General features: G+C 37.8%; 1 protein-coding gene and 1 pseudogene across 1 annotated transcript; one reads left to right on the top strand and one right to left on the bottom strand.

The window, feature by feature from the left end:
- The first annotated feature begins 2,276 nt into the window (after window positions 1–2,276).
- On the top strand, window positions 2,277–10,828 carry LOC138358929 (uracil phosphoribosyltransferase homolog; annotated as a pseudogene).
- Window positions 10,829–13,567: 2,739 nt separating this feature from the next.
- Window positions 13,568–19,190, bottom strand: LOC123747049 (Protein disulfide-isomerase A6 homolog CaBP1). The gene is made up of 2 exons (XM_045729027.2): window positions 19,009–19,190; window positions 13,568–15,449 (listed from the first exon to the last, which is right to left on the bottom strand). Exons 1-2 carry the CDS (start codon window positions 19,022–19,024, stop codon window positions 14,152–14,154), a joined length of 1,314 nt encoding a protein of 437 aa, XP_045584983.1. The 5' UTR covers window positions 19,025–19,190; the 3' UTR covers window positions 13,568–14,151.
- Between the last annotated feature and the right edge of the window lie 4,284 nt (window positions 19,191–23,474).

Below are 23,474 nucleotides of genomic sequence, written 5' to 3'. Positions count from 1 at the left end.
GTAAACATAAGACAGAAAGGAAAAGCGGGACCTGGGAGTTGAAATTTTCTTACAAACATAATTATGCTATTTTTTTTTTTATCCTGACACTATATATCTCGCATAATATATAATAACTCATTGTACACTTGACTGCAAATAACGCTAAAACTCCCAGGAACAAATCCACAGGGGCCGTGACGAGGGCTCGAACCTACGTCCGAAAGGATCCCAGACGCGAGAGATCTCAGGAAGGTAATCATGAGGCATCGCCACTCAGGTAGCAACTGCTGATCAAAATATGTGGTCTGCAAAGGTGCTCTTCTGAATGCACAGATAATCTGCTAAATAAATCGCTGTCAGCGTTGCTTGGTGTGAAGTGTTGATACCTTTGAGAGTTGCTGAATCTTAAGGGCATAAGTGACGCACTGCTTCGGTGTCGTATTGCCTAGCAGGACTCCTTAAGCATGACAGTCCAAGGAGCGGGAGGGGGGGGTGGTCTTAGGTTTGAACCCTTTCACCCCACGAATGCGTAGGACAAAAAGCAAAATTTTTCTTCCGTGAATCTAGAACGTTTTCACTTAAGCGTATAACTAAAATATTGGATGTACTGTATTAACAAAAGCCTCTTCCACTTCCTAAAATGAAAATGACTTAGCTGATCAGTCAGTCGACATCATCTTCAGTAATGAGATTATGTTGTGGCCTTTTCCTTACAAAGGAACAACCCCCCTCTCCCTTTTCCTTAGGGGAAGGTGGTGGGTGATATGTATAAAGCACAATATTTGCTTTAAAAGTTCAATTATTATGGGCCCCATCCTGTGATCAGTGATGCAAATGTTGAGACGTCTCTGGAACTTGTTTAGCATATTAAGTTACGCATTAATAGAATAGTTAGTCAATTTACAGTACCTTTACTGAAATCAGTTTTAATAAAGCGTTATACACATTCCGTGGACTGTGGCATATTTCAGGAGCTGGTTCAGTTCCCTGGTCCTGTAGAACTTTGTCACCCCCCCCCCCCCTTTTCTCCTTCCTTGTCCCCCTCTACAAGCACTCCTTTTCCCCACGCCCACCTCTCCTCGGTTCGCTTCCTTACATGTCCACCTCCCTCATGGTTCTCTCCTACATTCTCATCCCCCTTAATTCTCCCCACTTCCCTTTAGTGCCCCCGCCCCCGTGTCTACCTCTCCCTTAGTTTCCCATGTCCCCATCTCCCTTCAACCTGTCCTCCTACAAAGAACGTCGCTTTTCGATCGTTTGCGTTACATAAGGCCAAAAATTGTTGTACAGTATTAGAAAAGGGAAGCGGTTGGCGAAAGTGACGTACTGTACCATTTTCTGTTTTGGGTCCTCTGGTAGGTTAGGAGAGGACACTTTACATTAACCGTTTTCTTGACGTTGGGGAACCTTAGGACAAGCTGCTCTTTTAGTTCTCCCCTGTATGTGCCAACCTCCCTCGTTATTTGCCCCCTATGTGCCCCACTTTCCCTCTGGTTCTCCCCTAGCTGTGCCAACCTCCCCGTTACCTTCGCCCCAGTTCTCCCATGTGGGAGGGTTGGTACTCCCATGTTAGCTAGGGGTGGGGGGAGGGGGCGGGGCGGGGCATATTGTTATGCATCAAGTTTAACCATTGTATTTGTTGACCTTTTAAGCTTTTAAAATTTATGTACAACCAAAAATACTAAATTTACCCGAGGGCCACTAACCCTAGTGGCCTCGTCGAGGACTGGAAGCCGGCGGCTTGTCGAGGAGCCGCCCCCTTCCCCCCCTCCATTTGTAATGATCTTTTCCAGGTATATTTTAAAACAGTTTTGGCGGGTAGGCGAATCTATGGGTTAATAACCCTGTGGGTGAAAAAGCATCTTCTGTAGTCAGTCCTACATTGTGGCTTGTTGAGCTTGAAACCGTTGTTCCTTCTTTGTTACATCTGACCTTCTGAAAAAAAAGTCCAGATCAACATCCTCTTAACTTGTTCAGTATATCTTAAGGCTTCCTGAAATGTGCATTGCTTTCTGAAAATAAATACTGCACCTGTGCATTTTATAGTGTAATTATATAGTGTATTTTTCAATTACAGTATTGTATTTTTCAATATGGTCAGATACATATTTGCATACTATATTGCAAATGATACATATTTGCAGTACACACACTGCATTCAATAATACTTTTTCCTTCAGTTATGATTAGCAACATCCTCATTACACAAGTGTTCATTACTTGCATACATTTTGTGTGTGTTTAAGGTGTTGCCTCATAGATTTGACAGATAATGTTGCTTTCCTCAGATTAGTGATGTATGGTAATATTTTCCATAATTAGCAAGACATAGGTCAATCTAGAATTGTAATATATCTTATTAATTCTTGTTATTTTGTAACTTTCCTACTCCTAACAAAGCATTTGTTCTGCAAAACAGGCTTTGCTGAAAATAATCCCTGAGTGTGTAGGCTTACCATTATGGGTACTATGAGTGAGGTGGTTACATCAAGGCCTGCCACCTTTGATAAGAAAACTACAACCCCCCAAGCTCCAGTAACTGACAAACAGAAATCTAATTCTGCCTCTGACCACCACAGCACTCGGGTATGTGATTATTATTGTATTAGCAACATATTACTCACTAGCTTACTCTATCTTAGTCTCTGCATGAGGCTAAAGTACAGTAGTTCAAACCCATCACCCAGTAAAAAACAACTGTCTTCAGATAACATATAGTCCATCCTTTCAAACTATTGTAAGAATTTACATATGCTTCATAATAAAGTAAAAAGTACATAACCTAATGTCCTCACCATATTAGTGTAACAAATTACTTCCTTTTTTATAATTCATAATTATCACCTTTGTCTAATACTGTTATGTTCAGTGGTCATTATCCACTTATTATAATCTCAAATAACTTCAATTTAATATTTTCAAAATCACTAGTTCAGTTTCTTTACTGCTCACCTTCTGCAGTTTTCTTTATTTTTGTCAGATGTTTGTAAGTTGGGGAACCCCTGTACAGTACAGTATACCTTCTTTCATTCACCCCAACATTATTTTTTGTTACAGTATTTCTATAATGTTTGAATGTTTCAGAATGTGGATAAATCAGAGTCGTGCACTGAAAACCAAATGCAACCTGTCGAATGTTTTGGTCCATACTTTAGACTAATTCCTTGTAGTGGGCAAGTCAAGGAACTACAAACAATCATCCGGGACAGGCAAGTTTGGTGTTGTGTAATGCAGTTACAGTTCAATTTAACTGACACAGATGCAGTTAAATAGTACTATACATGGAAATAATAAAGTTACAGTACTTGGAAAATGTATATAATTTGATAAATGTCATTTTCCTGAATGATAATACCTGCATAAATTGATAGATTAATCAGTGTTGAAACATTCTACTTTATAATCTTAATACTGGCAATATTTGAATAAACTATTACTACAGTATATGCCTTAAATAGCAAGCTTAATGCTATACAATGTTTTTATTAAGAATTTTAGGCAATGTAAATTTTTTTTTACAGAAATACAACAAGAAGCGACTTCAAATTCTATGCCGACAGATTAGTAAGTAACTGGAAAATGCAATTGTTTAAATATTGGAATATGATCTAATATTTTAGAATTATCTTTTTGAAGCTTTTGTCTACTAGTTAGATCATACATATACTCTGTGCCATATTGTAGAAAATAAATTAAATTTTGAAGGAGGTTTTGGGAAGACGAACATGATAGCCATGTACTGTATGGATAATGAACACATGACAGTAATTCATGTAGGAAATATAATTTTACATAAAAGGGAAGCAAAATATACGATATTACAAACATTGCACTAACACAAGAATAAATTGGTCAGCTGCATGTGCTGCCTGTCTCCCAAATGGACAATTTCCTTGATGTCAATCTTAATTCTCAATTGTAATAAAGTCCAGTGCTCTTGTTCACAGGTATGACAAACTAAAGAGCTAAGATTTTTTTACCTAATATAACTGTAACTAGTCCTGATTTAACATTTGTGTGGCCTCCGTTTAAATAAGGACCTGACTGGTCAATGGATTAGTCGTTTTTTTTTTTATTATATATACAAAAAGTTCTTGCATTCTTGTTCAACCACTAGCATGCATAGTGTTTCAGGCCAGTCCTTATTCTTAATTTTCCCTGGAATGCGACTTGCCAAATCATTTGACAACCAGGTACCCATTCACTGCTGGGTGAACAGAGGCTGCAATTAAGGATTGGCACCCAATCAATCTTCCCCGGCCAGGATACGAACCCAGGCCAATGCACTAAAACGCTGCTGCTTTACCACTGCACCACAGGGACTGATTTGGTTACTGGTCACCCTAACTCTAGTAACAACCGACTCTTAACGACAAGAGAATTTCGGACACACCTGAATGATTCTCTCCTATAGTCTACAAGTGTGTGTATTTTGACACAAACTGAAATATTTAGTACCAGAATTACATGGCAAGTGACTGATGTCTCATCCCTTCAAAAGTTTATCTTGTATGCTTTATCCGTAATTATTACTAATGCGTCTGTTCCTGTGCCTCTCACTGGTTTGCATATTAGGATGTGCTTCAGTGCTTTTTGTTTTATCCTTTAACTACCTATTGCCTCATTCGGTCCAGAAGTCCTATCACTCTCGGCATGTGCTGTCTGTTAGCGCTGCCCTTCAGTTTTGGCTAAATCTGTGGCCATTTTGTGGGACCAGACAGCTTTTGCTAATCTTCTATTGCTTGTTGTCATGTTACTGGTCACCTGTTTTATAACTGTTTTCATTATTGGACTGTGCCACCCAGCAGTAACTATCATCCTATTTACAGCTGCAATACCTTGCTTCCTCCTGATAGCTCTCAATGAGTGGCCACAGCAAAAGCCTATTCAGGAGACTATCGTGCACATATCTTTTTTCCTTAAAGTGCACAAGTCCACCCACCTTTTTTTGTTAATCTTCCTTTCCAAGATTCTGGTCCTCTGGCTCTACCATGAGATAACCGTAGTTTCATCTTTGTACATCCTTCTTATTAAACTACTCTCGGGTATCTTATGTTCATACCAAGTGATTGATTTGCATTTCCTCACCATTTTCCACTGCACAGTGTCATTTAAGTACCCATCTCGACTCGCAATCAGGGATCCTGGGCTGGACCGAAATGGTTGGTCACATTTTTTCACCTAATACCTCTGACCTAGCAGTAAATAGGTACCCCAGGTGTTACTGTTGTTGGGTTGCATTCCTGGGAAGGATCGGTAGTTCCTTCGGGGGTGGGGTACCCTCGATATATAACCGTGTGCATTTAAATATAGGCTGCTTGTCCCCAACGAAGCAAAGTTGGTCCCGAGTTTGTGCATATTTCAAAGTTTAGGCCCCAATTCTAAAATTGAAAATGCTGTAGTTTTAGTAACTAAACCATCCACAAAGTTTTTGAAGTTAATGTAATTATAACTGGTCTAAGATTTTCAAGAGTGCATTGTACTGTACAGCATGTTGGAGGGATGCATGTGGTAATGGCATATTTTCTTGTACTGTAATGAGTAGTTAGTTTTTGTAATATTTAAGGCGTAATAAAATTATATCACAGCAATTTTCTTAGATTCGCTTGGTGGTTGAAGAGGGTCTCAATCAGCTGCCATACTCAAATTGCACCATTACAAACACCAACGGGTTGCGAGTACAAAGGCTTGCAGTTTGTTAAAGGCAACTGTGGTGTTTCCATTGTCAGATCTGGAGAAGCTATGGAGCAGGTGAGTTCATTCTCTTGTTTACAATAAATAAATCATTCCAGCAGTATTGTAAATTGTTTCTAGAAATGTGGTGTAAAGGAATTGATAAAAAAGGTTTGTAAAATATTGTATGGGACACTTCACAGGCAAAATGAAATCGTGTACAGTATCTTATTTTGGTATTACATCAGTACTGTAACTATAATAGAAATTAAAGCAGTAACATCTCTATAAAGAGTAACAATACAATGATGAAACACATAATATGTGGTTGATGTGTGCATTAGAATAGTGTTGGATACTATTATTATTATTACTGTTATTTTTTTTTACACAGGCACAACCAAAAATTAGTAGGTAAAATTTGATGAAAATTTTTCTGCAGATATTGTACAGGCACACAAATGTGACAAAGCCAAACCTTAAATACTGTACTGTTACTAGTGTTCCATTCGGTTAATTGTAATTTGTGTAGGCGTTCTTTTAGATACGAGAGAAATTGAGGTAATGGGGTTTCTATTAGAAATTAAATAAGCTATCTAGTCGTATACAGTGTTTGCAGGTTAGACCTTGGAGCTAATGGATAACCCACAATGTTGTGGGTGCAATGGGCAAGTTTTTGGAATAAATGGAAATTTAATACTTAGTTAACCTAGTGGTAGTTTTTTAGTCCAATTTATGATCGTTTGTAGATGTGTGAAGTCTTACTGGTGTGCTAGTGTTCACTGGAACCTAATGGATAAAATTAAATGCCTGAACCTATAGCAGATGCCTAACGTCTCAATGCTGAAGCCTCGGCTGTGAATCTCTTGGCAGCTGTCTGCCAAAATTCTTTGAGGGTGGATTGCTTTATGCCCATTTTCCAACTTATCTTTTCAAAGCAGTCAAGCTCATCCATTGTCTCCCTACTCTTCACTTTACACAAGCACTGTTATGCTGTGAACCTCGTGCTCGTCCTACTTCCCACCTCATCTTCCTCGCCACCACCTAACATTTCCTATGCATTCAATGTTCAGAAGATGGTAAACACTAAACTGATTTGGCATCTGAAGTAAAGTGGAGTTCAACAAAATAATTTTAAAACAATTTGGTTATTTATAGTTGAAGAGAGATTCATGTACTGTACAATATCCTACAAAGAAATATGCCAAGAGTAAGCCAAATATCTGATAACAGCCCAGCCCTATTCAATACTGTTTGCCAAGTTACTAGTCCTGCAGCCCACGGCCTTCCTTGTAAAATTGACGTCGGATGTTTTCATCACTTTTTTTTTTACTTTTATAGAGCAATAAAGTATTTTTGTAGACAATCTCTGATTGGGAACAGTTGACTGGCTATAGGCACACAAGCCAGTTGTTCTAGTGGATACCCACTTACTTATCATTAAAATTGTAGAATTGTATGCTTCTTCATGTGTGGGAAAATTTGTAGCAGGGCAGCATTATAAACTTGGAAAACTCGGGAAAAGTAGTCCATTTTTTAATTGCTAAAATGGTAAATTTTGTTGGTTGTTCAGTCATGGTTATCCTCCCCTTGAAACAAGAACAAAGTAGTTGTCAGTAGTTATAAAATGTTTGATGGGGTCACCCGGCTTGTCAGCATTTAACAGGATAAAAGGAAATGTAGGAAAATTACTTTGCACAAGCATTATCACAAAAAAATTATTTTTTGCAAATGCATTCATTAAAATGCCAAATTTTTTAACTTCATAATTCTTAGAAAATTTGTAATTTTGTGAGACCTAATAAAAGGTACATATTTAATGAGCATTTGTATTTTTTCCTCTATTTACAGGGTTTACGATCATGTGTCGATCAATCAGGTTGAGGAAAGATTCTAGTTGAATCAGATCTGGAAAACTCATGAGGCACGTGTTGTATATGCAAAATTTCCAGAAGATATTAGCCAACGGAAAGTCCTCCTCATGTATCCAATTATGAGTAAGTGGCTAAATGATGAGCATTTAGATTATGTAGCAGGTGCTGCTGTTGATTATTGCTGGAGTGGGGTGGGTGTAAAGGGGTTTGTTTGTGATGCTGTATATCATACTATAGTGTGGATATGATACTGTAAATGGATAAATGATTTTTTATAACTTGATATATATTAAGGATTTCATTTAAAAGTTGGTTTATGCATTATTTTAGGTTCGGGTAACACGGTGAATCAAAGCAGTAAATGTTCTTCAAGAACATGCTGTGGATGAAGAGAACATCATACTCCTCAACTTATTTTCCACTCCTGCGGCAGCACGTACCATTACTAGTGCATTTCCCAAGGTGAGTTTTGATACAACTTGCTCAAAACCAAATTTTGGCTCCTTTCATTTCTTTCACTATACTTTTACTGGTTTAAATGGAAATTTGTAATCTAATTGAGTTATTGTATTAACTTTGGGGAAATACCACTCCTAATTGTGCTAGCAAAGTTGAGCTTTAGCTCTTTGGTCCTGCCTCTTAACCTTTAATTAAGTACTTTGTAGGTTCTTGAGCCTATTGGGCTTTGGACCTGTAATATGTACATTTGAAGATGTATGTAGAGTCTGCTTCCACCACTTCTTGGTGAGGTGAATTCCATTTGTTCACTACTGATGCTGGTAAAAAAATGTATCTGGCCAGTTTGGGTTCTTTGTTTCCGCCAGTGGTTTTCTGTTGGTTTACCACCCGTGCTAGGTATGGTCCTCGTCTCCTCAGTTTCCCTGATATTTGTGGCTATGCCTACCCTGTTCTTCCAGTGATGGGGTTTAATTCCTCGAAGTCTTTTTGTATAATTCAGTCTACTGATCTCTCTAGTGGCATACCTCTGAACTTTCTCTAGTGTTTTGTTAAAAAAAAAATTGCTTCCAGAATTGAAATAAATACTGTAGTATTTAAGGTTCTGAATGATATTTTAGATTCCTAAAGGCAGTTTTTATATTGGCCAGCTTCCCTATGCAGTTTATATTAGTTTAATATGGGCTTCTGGTGACATTCAGTAATATCAGCAGTCATTTTGTTTCCAGGAGTGTCCTCTCCCATATGGTACTCTCTCTCTCCAGCCTCCTATTCCCAGCATTTACTTTTATTACTTTTCACTTTCTAGAATTACTCTAGTAGACACTTGCTGGGCTATTTCATTTTATCCGGGGTCATTTTGTAGTTTCTTCCGTCATAATATAATTTTTTGTAGTGGAGATGTTAAAAATCTATCCCCCTCTAGTACGTCATTTGCATGTATAACTTAGGAATACGATTGGCCCTAGTACTGACCCCCCTCGAGGATGCAACTCGTAAAATCATCACTCATAGGGGTCTCCTCTCGCTCTGTTTGCTGTAGTTTTTAGTGTTTACTCTGTAATTTTTATAGATTGTGCATTTATTCCTTAGTATTTAAAGAAAAATGTCCTAAATATTTACCAAATTTCATTCTAATTGTATAATTAGTCATATAATAGAACTACACTAATCCACTATATTTGTTTTTAACATTTTTGTTATATATCATGTTATATAACCACTACAGTACTTTACAGTTTTCAGCTTTAATTTCATAATTGTCTACTTATTAAACTTCAATACATGTATTGATTTTATCATTTTTGTATTGGGCATTAGCTTCTCTCATATTTCTAAAAAATTCAAATCCATAATTATAACACATTTTGGTGACAAAATTCTTGCCAACACTTTAATGCTCTTTTGAGTTATCACTACAGTTGTGGTAGTAAAGCATCACTTCATCATGAATTTTAATTTTTCAGATGCATATTCTCACATCTGAAGTTCATCCAGTTGCACCAAATCACTTTGGACAGAAGTACTTTGGTACAGACTAATAGAAGAGTGATTGGCACAGAACAATGACCAGTACATTGAAAAAACTGAGTAAATGAATGTAGAAATGCTAAGATGGGGTGAAATTTAGAATCTATATATATACTATATGTGTACATTGTGGATTGGTGGTGGTATGAGAAATGTTCTAGTTAACAAGGCAGATGCAAACGTTTCACTTATCATTTATTATAGTGATCGTTTCCATACGTTACGCGCTATATTCTAGTGGGTAGGTAGCCTGCATTTGCAAGGTTGGTTATTATTTATATTCATGTTTATATAATTTTTGACATTCAGCCTTAAATTTGGTAGTGTTATTGCATAGACTGAAGTGTGTAATTTAATCAAAATTGTCTTTAATTCAAATACAGTAGTTAATGATACATGCTCTTCAGTGCAGAGGCTTAGTTGACACTGCCAGATAATGTTTAGAAGTAACTATAGAGAAAAGTAATGTACAGTAAATCGCTGTGTATATATAATGTATACACAGGTTCGGGACGATTAATGACAGTAGTTATGGAGAAGTAGTGTGATCAAATTGACCCATGATGACCAATATTCTGACTACAGATGGGATTTGCCCTTTATCTCTGCTGTTTCTTCCTAGCTCTTAAACTATAAAGGTTGTGTACTAAAATCTTAAACTAGCTGATTGTATATCCAAGAGATCATCTTTAAGTCGGTAAAGTTCTGCATCTCAAGAGCTTCAAAAGTGCTTCCAGCTAGTAAGAACTAAGTTTGGCTGCAGCTTGTAGAGAGATATTGCACAGGGCAAATCCATGTTTGAATGGTAAACTTTTATGCATTTATTTTTTATTTTTTTAACTAGTCTGTGCCATCTCATCCTGTTGCTCACTCAATCATCAGTCTCATTGTAACTACCAGAATGTCCTCACAACATTCCTACGTTAGTTCATATCTCCTCCTACTCCCTTGGTGACAGAACAATGTCTCTTTACCACTCAGGAACAGGACACAATATATTGTTAAACCATGTGAGGGAATTGTTGGAGTATTTATTTATTGTGCATCATTGCATGTCGACTGATGCAGACGACTCCTATTTATATAAATATATATTATATACCCATGACGTGTTCCATATTGAATATAGTTTTTTCCATTTTTCTTCGTCGAATGAAGGAATAGTATTTATTACTGCACAATCTTTATAATCTCAATTTTTTAGCAAAGCCTTAATGGGCTTGTCAATTTTTGAAGCCTTTTTCAGACGGTACTTCCCAGATAACAAAAAGCAGTGTATGCTGTCAATTATGGAATAAAAGTTTTTAAATGTATTACTGATATTTTTTCTTGTGTGGTTCCTATTGTAATGCCAATCCTACAAATACTTTATCATGCAATACAGATAACTATCCCTTTTTCTTTTTTCTTTTTTTAAATATTCATCACACTACAGGATATGGATTCATATTTTCCCAATTACTCCCTTAATTAGCAACAATTTAACAGCAAATTCAAATGGCAAGGCTGGATATGATAGGAGTGAAACTTAAGAATTAAGAGTAGCAGCTATTTAACCTGGCCTCTTTGTTCCATGTTGGAAGTGACTAGTGATGTCATATAGAAGTAATGCTTTGTCATGGCGGCTTAGTTTTTTCTGGCCAAAGAATAGGAGCCAGATCAGTTACACTGTTTAATTAAAAAATACTATAACTAGATAAGTTGAACTAACATCCCACAAAAGTACAGTATTTGTGTGGTCAGGAATCTGCTCACCAGTTTCATGGAGACCAATAACCTCCAATGTAGGCCAATATGGATTTAGAACAGGAAGATCATGCCTCGCAGCTACTTGACCCGTACGACAAAATCACAATGCTGACATGGTATATACGGACTTCGCAAACACATTCAATAATTATGACCATGGAGTGATAACACACTGAAATCAGTGGTAAAGTAGGATGGTGGATACTTTTACTGTTCTGTTTGACAAAAAAAAGTCAACCAAATATAATGGTCAAAGCTCTGTACCTCAGGGTACAGTCCTTGCACCATTGCTTTTCCATATTCTCCTATCAGACAAAAATAAGTCGGGTTCATATCATCCTTTAAAGATAACGCAAAAAATCAGCATAAAAATTACCTCTGCTGAAGACATTGAAAACTACAAGCAGATATTAATAGTTTGACTGGACAGCAGAAAACCATGCTTAAGTGATAAATTTCTGTGCAGTAAAAATGAGGACCTTAAACAGAGTACAAAACACAAATGTGCCCATAGTAGGAAAGCAACATGTAAAGATTTGGAATAATGCCCGACAACCTAACATTTATGAAGCACAACCAAGCAAATATTGCATCGGCCAGAAAAGAGATGGGATAGATTACGGGAACTTAAATCCAGGGATCACATCACAATGGTTGTACTATTCCTCTTTTGTGCCGTTCCATTTTGAGTACTGCTGGAGACACTTCCCCATTCAAAGTGAGAGATTGCCGAAAGATGTAATAGAGAACGTGTACGGCATACATATACGTTAAAGCACCTAAATTAGTGGGATCTCAAAAGCTTTACAAATGTACTCGCTAGAAACAAGACTCGAGAGATTAAGTAATATACACGTGGAAAATACTGGAGGGTCAGGTCCCAAATCTACACTAAGATACTGGAGTGAAAGATATGGGAAAAAATGCATAGAACAATTGAAAAGCCAGGGGGTGCCATAGGCACAGCACTGTATAAACATCAGAGGTCCACAGTTCAACATATTCCCAAGTACAAGAAATATTGCCATAACCGTGAACATTTTGGAGAAAACTAGATAGTTTTCTTCAAAAAGTGCTAGACCAACCGGAGTGTAGTGGATATGTGGGCCACTCCAAGCAACAGCTTGTTGGAGCAAACTCAAGTCAAGCTTGGCCTCCGGCTAGGCTTGGGGAGTAGATCCCCCCTTATCAAGCAGGTATAACATTATGGAGAGCAGCGAGGCTTCTGACCTTGACCCGGTAGGGCTTGCATGATAATAGGCCGAGCTGTGTGTTCATCACACGAAGTTTAACTAATATTAGATGCTAAGCCACCTTTCTCTCAGAATACAGATTATGCAAATTTTGACCACCCAACTGGATAACACTGCCATTGCTATTTCTGTGGTTATGTCACCAAGTGTGATAGTTAATACAAAACTGTCAACTTTAGACCTTTAAGCTTCCCTTGTCAACCTAGATATCAGCAGTCACACAAAATCAAACGAGGACTTGACAGTATGTATGTATTCTATATAATATACTTTGAAATTGATAAATTGCTTCCTTTTTTTTATGCACAATTAAAAATTTTGTAAGCTTACAAGCATAGAACCAACACTGGTAAAATTTAAAGACAAGTCTTGACACTGCAAACATTCTACCTCTCAAATTGTAGAATATGGTAATATTTCCTTCTAGCAATATGACTATATTGCTTAGGAAATAACTTAAAATAACAAATTATTTGCTTCCAGGGTAAATACATTTGCTAAAGTACCCTAAATAATGCAACTGCTAAAAATCCGGACCTTTTCTACAATCTTCCGAATGCAATAGTGACAAATTTGACAATGGATCAGGGGCCATATTCATCACGCAGTTGTGCAAGTACTTATGAGCCTGTACATCAAAAATATTTGCCGTTTAATAAATTGAAAGTTCTGGAGCTCTAAAGCAGTTGGAGGCTGTGTGTAAAATAACAGTTGGAAAGTTTCGATGCTCGTAAACAGTTTCAATAAATAAACTTAAACAAAGATTGCCAATAGATAGATGCATAAATGCTTGTCAAATCCTGGCCCAGACTTTTGTAATCCTAATTAGCTTAGATTCTTAGTTGACTTAGGTACTTGGCAATTTATTAGGAAAAAAAAAAACCTAGAAATTGACCTAGGAAGCTAGTAAGGAAACCTAGGACAAAGTAACAAAAAATTACCCAGCCAAAAAGTTCACAGTACTTAAAAAATATTCAAAACTTCCTAGATATTCAAGATGCCACCATCATAAATCTTATCAAAATCAAAAGTGTAAAAGGAAAGTCAACATATTTTAGACAAAATTTTACTTCAAAAAAATTCACACAATATTACATTTGTGCAATAAGCAAACAACTGCAAATACAATCTTACTTCTTAGAAATTACCAAAATTTCACCTCATGTCAATAATCGGTTCCAAAAACTCTTGCTTTCAGTTCTTCTACAGAAGAAAATTATTAATTATTTCAAGAACCTTGTCTTTAATTTTAATTTGAAACATTTCAAAACTTACTATTCACAAGCATGTTAAAAACACTGACAAATTAGTATAAGTAGCTTTGGCAAATGCTTGGAATGTAAACATGAAGCATCTTTTTTACGTCAATACCTTAGATTAACAAACAAAAAAAAAAAACCTGCCCAAGTAGCTTCTGTGTATTAAATTAGGCAACCTACTTTTGTTAATAGCATTCCATCAAATTCAAACTTTCAATCTCTTAAGGCATTTCAATTTCAGACCTTGGTTCACAGCCATAATAACCTGAAGCTGCATTTCACAAAGTCTGTTCTCAACATGAGAAAATATGCCTTTGTTTACTATGGTTATCTCCATTTCAATTTGGAGAACTAGAAGTTGTGACCAACACACTTTTACAATTCCTCTTTTGCAGTGTCAATCACATCATCTAGATCAACATCTGAAAGATCTATATCTTCTTCTTCTGGTAGAGCACCATCTTTGCCATCCCATGGTTCAATTTTTGTTACAGAAGGCAACTGTGCACCACGAACTGGAGCAGTTCGTCCACGTCCGTAGGAAATATCACGTAGGAACTCATTTATTCCTTCTTCGCTAAATGATCCTTTTAACAATGCGAACTGCATCTTTTTGGCATTCAGTGCAGCTAGAGCTGGGTAACCAAAACCACCAATATCCAATGCTTGCTCTAGATCACTTTGAGCCATGGCTTCAGACCAAACCCAACCCCACATCTTTTGTTTGTACTTGTCACCAAGTTTAGTCAATGTGGTAATGTAGTTGTTACGGCATTTACTTTGGCAATCAAGAATATGTGGAAGGACAGCAATAATGCAGATAGGATGTTCTTTGCAAGCTTCTTCCAAACTTTCCTCATCAGTAATCTGCGTTACTTCTGGAGGTGGGATATTTGCCGAAACCTTATCATTAGCCCAGGCCACTATATCCGATGATGTTCGACCTCCATTATACTCTTCCACTTCTCCCTTATTGAAGAACTTTATAGTAGGATAGCCCTGTACACCATACCTCCTTGCCATAACAGTATGCACAGTAGCATCTAGAGCTCCAAGCTTAATTTTGCCTTTTAGCTCTGTGGCAGCCTTTTGCCAGTGAGGAGCCAAGTTTTTACAATGGCCACACCAGGGAGCGAAGAACTCAACAAGCCACTGTTCATCTGATTTTAGAACTAGTTTCTCAAAGTTGTTATCAGTCAGCTCGATTACATCATCAGCACTACCACTGCTGCCGCTGTCACCACCACGACCACCACTGCTGCTGCTCTTCTTTCCAGACATCTGGGCGTTCACTTTTTCTTTGGCAGCTTTCAAGCCCGCATCCACAATGCTTTGAGCTGTTCGTTGTCCATTGAACTCCTCCGGCTTGTTCTTGTCTAAACCGAAGATTTTGATGGTAGGAAATCCACGCACTCCATACTGTCCCGCTAAACTTTGATGATCATTAGCATTAACAGCACCAACTTTCACAACACCCTTTAAGGCCTGAGCAGCTTTTTTGTACTCTGGTACGAGTGCCTCGCAATGTCCACACCAAGGGGCATAAAATTCTACTATCCATACTTCGTCACTATTTATCACCTCTTGCTGGAAATTTGATGGTGTAAGATCTATCACCCCACTTGATGGCGAGTATAGCGCTGAAGCTCCTCCAACAAAGACTGCGTAGATAACTGTGGATTAAATTACATTACAATTAATAATAAACTTCGTAATTGTTTAAATGCCTTTCACTGCATAATTTAAGTAAATCATTTAATGTCAAAGACAGTGACAAATCTGACTCCAATATCATACTCGTCCTATTATTATTTGAATTTATATTTAACGTGTCAAGTAACCTCTATGGTGCACTCAGAAATGTTTATAACATCAAAAGACCAACTATTGTATTTAACCTATCCATAATTGTAATGACCCACCAGCCGTTCTTTGAGCCTGTGGGTTTATCTGGAAATAACTAGGCAAAAAAGTTACAAACAACCTAAGAACAACAAATTGGAAACGGACCTAAATACCTTAGATAAATAACTCGCAGCAATAGCTTTAAAATTAGGTTTTTTTTTTTTGTTTTTTTTTTTAAAGAGGCTATAATGTACTTCTTTAGGCCGGGTAATAATATTACAATTAACTAGGAATTATAATACTGTACACAGTAGTAATAAGTATAAACATTAAAATTTTATAGTCAATCTTTCCATAAACACCCTAATTTAGATCTAATGGTCGGTTGCTGATTGGACACCTTAAACCCTCTGAATATGACAATTATAGATCAAGAAATTTTAATACTTCGTACAAGTTGGCAAGATGTTTATTCAGGTAAAGGTATAAACATTGAAAATGAGTTACAAACAAGGTTGGATTTATAGATAAGAGTAGTATATACAGTGCCCTAAGCCACTTGTACGCATGGCATTTCGGGCAAGTGGTGGGAAACAACTTAAGACAAACTTAATACAGGTACTGTACTAATCAAGATCAAAAGCATAAATGGGAAAAAAAATTACACGATGGATTTAACATTAGAAATTTTACCTAAATAAACAGAGGATTACAATTTTCTTTAAGTTTATACATGGCAGATATCAGAAGTTAAACAAGTTGGTAAATAATCAATATTGTTTGAAAATAGGTTGATATTTAGGAGATAAAGTAGGTTACAAGGAGTTATTAGGTAGTACTTAGTTTTTCTCTTAAACTGGTTGAGTGGGGAACAGCCTTTGGCATGATTGAGAAGGTCATTCCACATTCTGGGTCCCTTGATTTGCAGAGCATTTCTAGTGTGGTTAAGTAGCACTCTTGTAATATCAAATACATTATGTATTGTTTCTAGTGTGGTGCCCATGGGTTCTGCTACAACATTCTAGGAAACATTTTAGGCCAGGATTGGCATTACAGTTCAGAGTTTTAGATATATATAGAGTACACTTGAGAAGATGTGCAGTGACTTAATACCTAACATTTGATTTAAGTAGGGGGATCAAGTGCTGAATGGGGCCAGAGTTTGATATTGTTCTAATAGCAGATTTGTGTTGGGTAATTAGAGGATGCAGATGATTTTGGGTAGTAAAACCCCCCAAGCACAGATACCATAATTTAGGTAAGGATAGACGAGAGTAATAAAGCGTTACAAGAGCAGGGCGAGATACATAACATCTGATCTTAGAAAGAATGCCAACAGTTTTAGAAACTTTTTTTTCCTATATAATTAATGTGGCCCTGGAAATTGAACTAGTTATCAATGAGAACACCAAGGAATTTATCATCTACGTACTTTGTTACTAATTTGGATACTGTTAATTCTTAAGATTAATTTAATTTAATCCGAGATTTAATACCAAACATAATATAGAAGGTTTCGTCAACGTTAAGGGCAAGTTTGTTAGCAGTTTGCCAAAGATGGACTTTATTTAGTTCAGTATTTACTGTATCATTCAGAATAAGAGGGTTTGGACCAGAGAAAATGAAGGTTGTGTCATCAGCAAACAAAACTGGCTTTAGATGTCGAGAGGCACGTGGAAGGTCATTAATGTAGACGAGAGAGGAGAGGGCCAAGTATACTGCCCTGTTGAACACCAATGTTGATAGGTAGGGTAGGAGATATGGAATCATTCACAGAAACATATCTGAGCCTGTCACTAAGTTAAGTCTGAAGGTATTGGAGCAAATGACCTTGACTCCATAATTATGTAATTTATGAAGGAGGTTGTGGTGGATGACAGTGTCAAGGAAAGGCCTTACATAGGTCAACAGGGAACTAATTTTTATCAAGAGCTGCATGTATCAAGTTAATCATACTAATCAGTGCATCATTAGTGCTTTTTTGGGGGTCTGAAGCCATACAGGCAGCAGCTAAGTATATTGTGTTTGTCTAGATAAAAGTAAAGCTGCTTGTATATTAGCTTTTCAAAGCTTTTTGACAAGGGTGGCAGAATTGATATACATGTAGGTATGAAATTGTTGACAACAGTGAGATCACATTTATGGATGGATTACTTTTGCTTTTTTTTTTAGAATATCTGGAAAGGGTTGGAGTTCAAGGGATTTGTTGCAGAGCAGTGCAATGTCTGGATCTTGAAATCTAAAGACTTTTGTAGATTAGAGTTGGTATCTTAGCAAGAGCACTTTACTTTGTTTTAAGAGAAAGGATTCCCTCTAACAGAGGAATTAGTGAGTTAGATATAGAGACTGGATAGTTTCCTTTAAGGTAGTCCTTAACATTAGTTAGGGAGGATGGGATATCATTTCCAAGGGATGTGCCAATGGATGTGGAGAAACAATTGAATTTAATAGTGTCAGAGGCAGAAAGCACACCATCATCATTGTATAGGAGTATTGGTTTTTAATTAAATATCTCCTTTGATCCTAATACCTGGGAAATAGTGCTCCATCTTTCCTTAATGTTGCCCTTAATTTGATCAAATTTATTTTCATAGTATTTTGTTTTGGCTCTAATTATTTTCGACAGCATTGATGAGTATCTCCTTCAAACTACTTTGGAGATGACCCTCTAACCTATACTACTTCTCATGGCCATGTTTTTTACTAATAGATTTAAGTATACCCTTAGTAAGCCACGGATTGGTTAACCTTTTAGTTGCGACTTGTTTCGTTAGCATTGGACAGTGGGTATTATAAGAGGCTTCGAGTTTTCTGAAGAAATGCTTGCAGTTAGGTGGAACACTAAGCACTAGAGCTTTATGTAGCAGTAAATTGAAAACATGGCTTGGTTTGATATAAAGAACAAGTTTATGTATCTGTTACATATCAAAGGGGCCCCGGCAGCCGACTGTATGAATGACCTCGTCCGTAGCTAAGAAACCTCATTAAACCTAACAGGTGGGGTATGGTAAAATTGTACAGACTTTTCATCAAAGTTTCTTCCATACAAAATTGTATAGTTTGATCAGCATATATTACCTTAGGTTAGGCTCAGCTGGGTTGGTTAAAGTTAAAGAAGTTTTAAAATTTGTTAGCAAGGTCTTCCCCCCCCCCCCCCCCCCCCTCTTGTGTAACAAGATTAACATGCTTCGTATTCTAGACATTGAAAAATTACTGTATAATGCAATACTCTGAAAAGATCATCTGTCATACAAGCCGATACATTTATGCAATATTAAGTTAAAATTTAGAAAAGATTAATTCCATATCGAGTACAATTAAATCTAGATCAAGATAATACGTGATGCCCTGGAATACATTCTTGACAGTTAACAGCCTGTTTCTTACTTATTAACAATCTCATGATGAAAGGTGCCGTAGTTTAACTGAAGGTGTAGAACCCACACCAGAACTGGTGACAAGTGAAGACTGGAGAGAGAGATGCTGTACTGTGGCTCTGCCTGGCTCTTGCCCTCCTCCTACCACTTGGCCGTAAACAAACCTTCCCCGTGTTCTAAACCCTTGCCAACATCTTGCTTGTTTTATTAGTAACCACCTTACTCGTATATAACACTTTAAATCTTCTGTGAAATGTATACACTTTTATTCTATTACTCAGATATGCAAACTAACCATAAGCAGTTGCCGAATAACTTGTATTACATATGGTAACGCCCACGTATTAATAGGTATAAGTTTAAGGTTTCGGATTCAGACACTGGTCGTGGAGGGCGGTGATTGGTCCAGGTAAACCTAAGCAACACGCGCCAAGTTTAAACACCTGTTGTCGTGACGAACGTGGCCTCGTTATATGTAGTGTGACGTGTCTCTCCACAGTGCAGAAATTTATGAGAAAATAATTGGAATGACTCTTACCCTTCCATTACCTGCCTCCCGCACCCATGTCTACCGTGATTGATCTCTGCTGTATAAACAGTCAGGAAGTTGTTGTTGTTTTAGATTCACCTTCTTGGAACAAAACTTCCATTCGGACAGGTTATCAAACAATCATTGCATTCAACGATGTTTATATTAAATTTTGAAGCAGCATGGGGTATACAACTGTCAAAGTGACGAGGTAAGATAGGAATTATCAGGCGAAAGCACTTAGAAGGGATATATGAGGATAAGGATTTAGACCGGACGAAGGAAAGAAATGGCCAACCACTTGGAATGTTGGGAATTGAACGCTGACCTGCAAGAAGCGCGTCGCTCTACCGTTCAATCCAAGTGGTTGGGGGAAAAAACGAGGATTGGGGGTGTTTAAAGTGGGTGATGTCAGAATTAATAACTGTGGTTTTATGTGAAACTAATTTGACAACTTATTCAAATTGGTGTTTTTTATGGTGCAATCTATATGCGAGTTATAAGTGGAGACCATTCAGATATTTTAAGAAGTCATTAAAAAATTCTAGCCGATATTGATCATTAGTAATACATGCAAATGTCTGTCTGAATAACCTAGTCTAATATAACAGAAAGTCTGTCCGTGTACAAATTCCCTGCATATACACTAGGTCATCTTGGCAACATATATCACCCTTGGCATCATGTCTCACCCTCAGCTACACGTCTCACCCTTGGCATCATGTCTCACCCTCAGCTTCACGTCTCACCCTTGGCATCATGTCTCACCCTCAGCTTCACGTCTCACCCTTGGCATCATGTCTCACCCTCAGCTACACGTCTCACCCAAGGCACATGTCAACTTAACCTTTTTCAACTACATCATTGTTTGTGTAAACAAAGCTATGTAATCCGTATTTCTGCAGCAACCTAAACTATACGGTATACTGGTTGCTCATAAATAATACTATAGCTTTTGTACCCGGCGTTACTTGGGTGCTGAAGGCCACATCAACGCTACACACGACTTTCATGACTGTAATCATATAAAATTTTAGACCAACTCCTTTAGATCAATATCAACTCCTGCCTTCCCTTTCACTCCTGCCATTGTGTGAGCATTGAAGGGAGTGACTCCTGACCTGCAGTTTGAGAAAAAAGCTATTGTGGTTAACGGTATCAAAAGTCTGTCACAGGTCAACAAATAAACCTATTTGGGGTACTCATTTTTGTCAAGAGCTGCCTGCGGCAAGTCAAGCATATTGATTAAAGTTGTGGGTCTGAAGTAATATATTGGCAAAAGCTATATACTTAGCTTTTGCCAATATATTACTTCAGATTATAAGAAGGGGACACAGGTGGAAACTGAGTACCCAAATGAGCCACAGGGACGTTAGAAAGAACTTTTTCAATGCCAGAGTAGTTAACAGATGGAATGCATTTGGCAGTGATGTGGCAGTATGGCAGTCTAATACCTAATTAGGCATTAGGCAGTACGGCTGACTTCATACACAGTTTCAAATGTAGATATGATAGAGCCCAGTAGGCTCAGGAATCTTTACATCAGTTTGATGGACAGTTGAGAGGCGGGACCAAAGAGCCAGAGCTCAACCCCCGCAAGCACAACCCACACTGCCAGTTAACAGTGTACGCGTTCCACAGGGTAGTATTCATGTTCATTCCGTTTTCTCGTTTACATCAGTGATTACTAAGTGTCACGCAACACCTGAAACCAATTATGTTTAATTGCTAATGATACAACCTTCATAATTTTATAAAATGCTAACTCACTTATTCTAAATGACACAGTGGATACAAAACTCAAAAATTTACAACTGTGGCTGACTGCGAACAAACTTACCCTTACATTGAAAAAATAATTTATATATTGTTCGGAATTAAGTCCCTCAATCAAATTAGACTATCAATTAGCAATAATTAAGAGCAGAGTAAATGGGAAATTGCTTGCTGTTCATATTGACAAAAAACTGAACATATACGAACAACAAATTGTCATATACGAAATATAAGAGAAAGTCTCTAAAACAGCAGACATTTTCTCTACAATTCGATACCTTGCTCTGCCTTGGTAATATTTAATTATTCACCCACCTACCCATCTCACCTACGCGCATCTACAACTCAAAATTACATACGACGCAATCTTACTCGATATAAATCAGCAATCAGAACAATAACAAATCCCAATTACTCAGGACACCTATTGCAAAAAATTACCTGTATAAAAGAGGAAATGTATATGTTTATCTCTCAGAATGTCCGGCAATATGTTTAATGTTTGTGATGTGTGTCTATATATGTATGAACACGTTGTACTGAACGGGGTGAGAATAGCTGAGCTACCTCATCCCCTTGTGTGTATTTTACCTCAATAAACTTATTTCAATTTCAATTCAATTCAACTTACTGCAATCCATGATTATGTTAAGCACCTCACACACTCTCAAGTGTACTCTGTATCTATCAAATTCTGAACGGCAATGATAATCCGGAAGCTTGAACAGAACCCATGGGCACCACACAAGAAACAAATATCTATTTGATATTTCTAGTGAGACTTAACCAAACCTGCAACTAAGCTTGCTGAACAAGCACGTGTGCAGTAGATGACGAGCAGGGGGCCCACAACGCAAGCAACAAAGCAAGATAGGACGCAACTGGCGAGGCAACACAGAAGCGGACAACGGAGACAGCGGAGGAAAGAAACATCACGTGAAGGACGCCAGTGCTGAGTGTGGGGGAGATAGCAAGATCTCCCATGACGTTGAAGACAGAAGATGCTCTACACCACCAAACAATGTAGATGGTGATTCAGGCGACCAGGAAATATGGGGCTTCCCTACATCACTGTACCCTCATGCTCCGCCCTGAAGGCGTGTCGAGAGCTCGCCGCTCCGTCCCCGGTCCCCTCGCCCACAGCAATCTTCTCTGTGAATTTCCTGTGGCTTATTTTACTTATTATATATAAGTTTTATAACTTACGAATTGTTTTACCTGTTACACTAGATACACTGTAAATTAGGCTAGTTTCCCGCGAAGACTAATTATAATTATCCATTATTTACAGGTTATACATCAACCTTGGGAACCGGTCGGCTGAGCAGACAGCACGCTGGACTTGTGATCCTGTGGTCCCGGGTTCGATCCCGGGCGCCGGCGAAAAACAATGGGCAGAGTTTCTTTCGCCCTATGCCCCTGTTACCTAGCAGTAAAATAGGTACCTGGGTGTTAGTCAGCTGTCACGGGCTGCTTCCTGGGGGTGGAGGCCTGGTCGAGGACCGGGCCGCGGGGACACTAAAGCCCCGAAATCATCTCAAGATAACCTCAAGATAACCTGTCCTCTTACAAAGAACGTCGCTTTTCGCTCGTATGCGTTACATACAGCCAAAAATTGTCGTACTAGAATTGTCATACGTACGAAAGTGACGTACTGTCCCGTTTTCTGTTTTGAGTCCGCTGGCAGGTTAGGTGAGGACACTACATTGACCGTTTTCTTGACCTTGGGAAACCTTAGGAGGGCGGATACATTACCATTTAGTACAGTTAATTCAATTATAATGCCACTTATTGTAAACCTTATACTGTAATTCACTTATTATCTACTACTTTCAGTTATGCCACTTATTGAAAGCCTTATAATTTACTTATTATTTTCAATTATATTACTTAGATGTTCATTTAATTATTAAATAAATATTTAGCCCAAGCACAAGTATTAATCGCCCTCCCAAAGTTTCAAATGTTGATATAACAGAGCCTATAGTAGTCTCTAGAGCCTGTAACTCATAATCGGGGATCCAGGGTTCGATCCTCGAGCGGGATAGAAATGGTACATTATGCACGTTTTCTTTCAACTAATACCTCTATTCACCTGGCAATAATAATAGGTGCACGGGAGTTAACCAACTGTTGTGGGGTTGCATCAAGATCAATAGTTTGACCTATTC

This window comes from Procambarus clarkii, chromosome 87, assembly GCF_040958095.1.
Source record: "Procambarus clarkii isolate CNS0578487 chromosome 87, FALCON_Pclarkii_2.0, whole genome shotgun sequence".
NCBI classification, from domain to species: domain Eukaryota; kingdom Metazoa; phylum Arthropoda; class Malacostraca; order Decapoda; family Cambaridae; genus Procambarus; species Procambarus clarkii.
The sequence above is the reverse complement of the archived record's forward strand: the minus strand, read 5'-3'. Positions and strand labels throughout refer to the sequence as shown.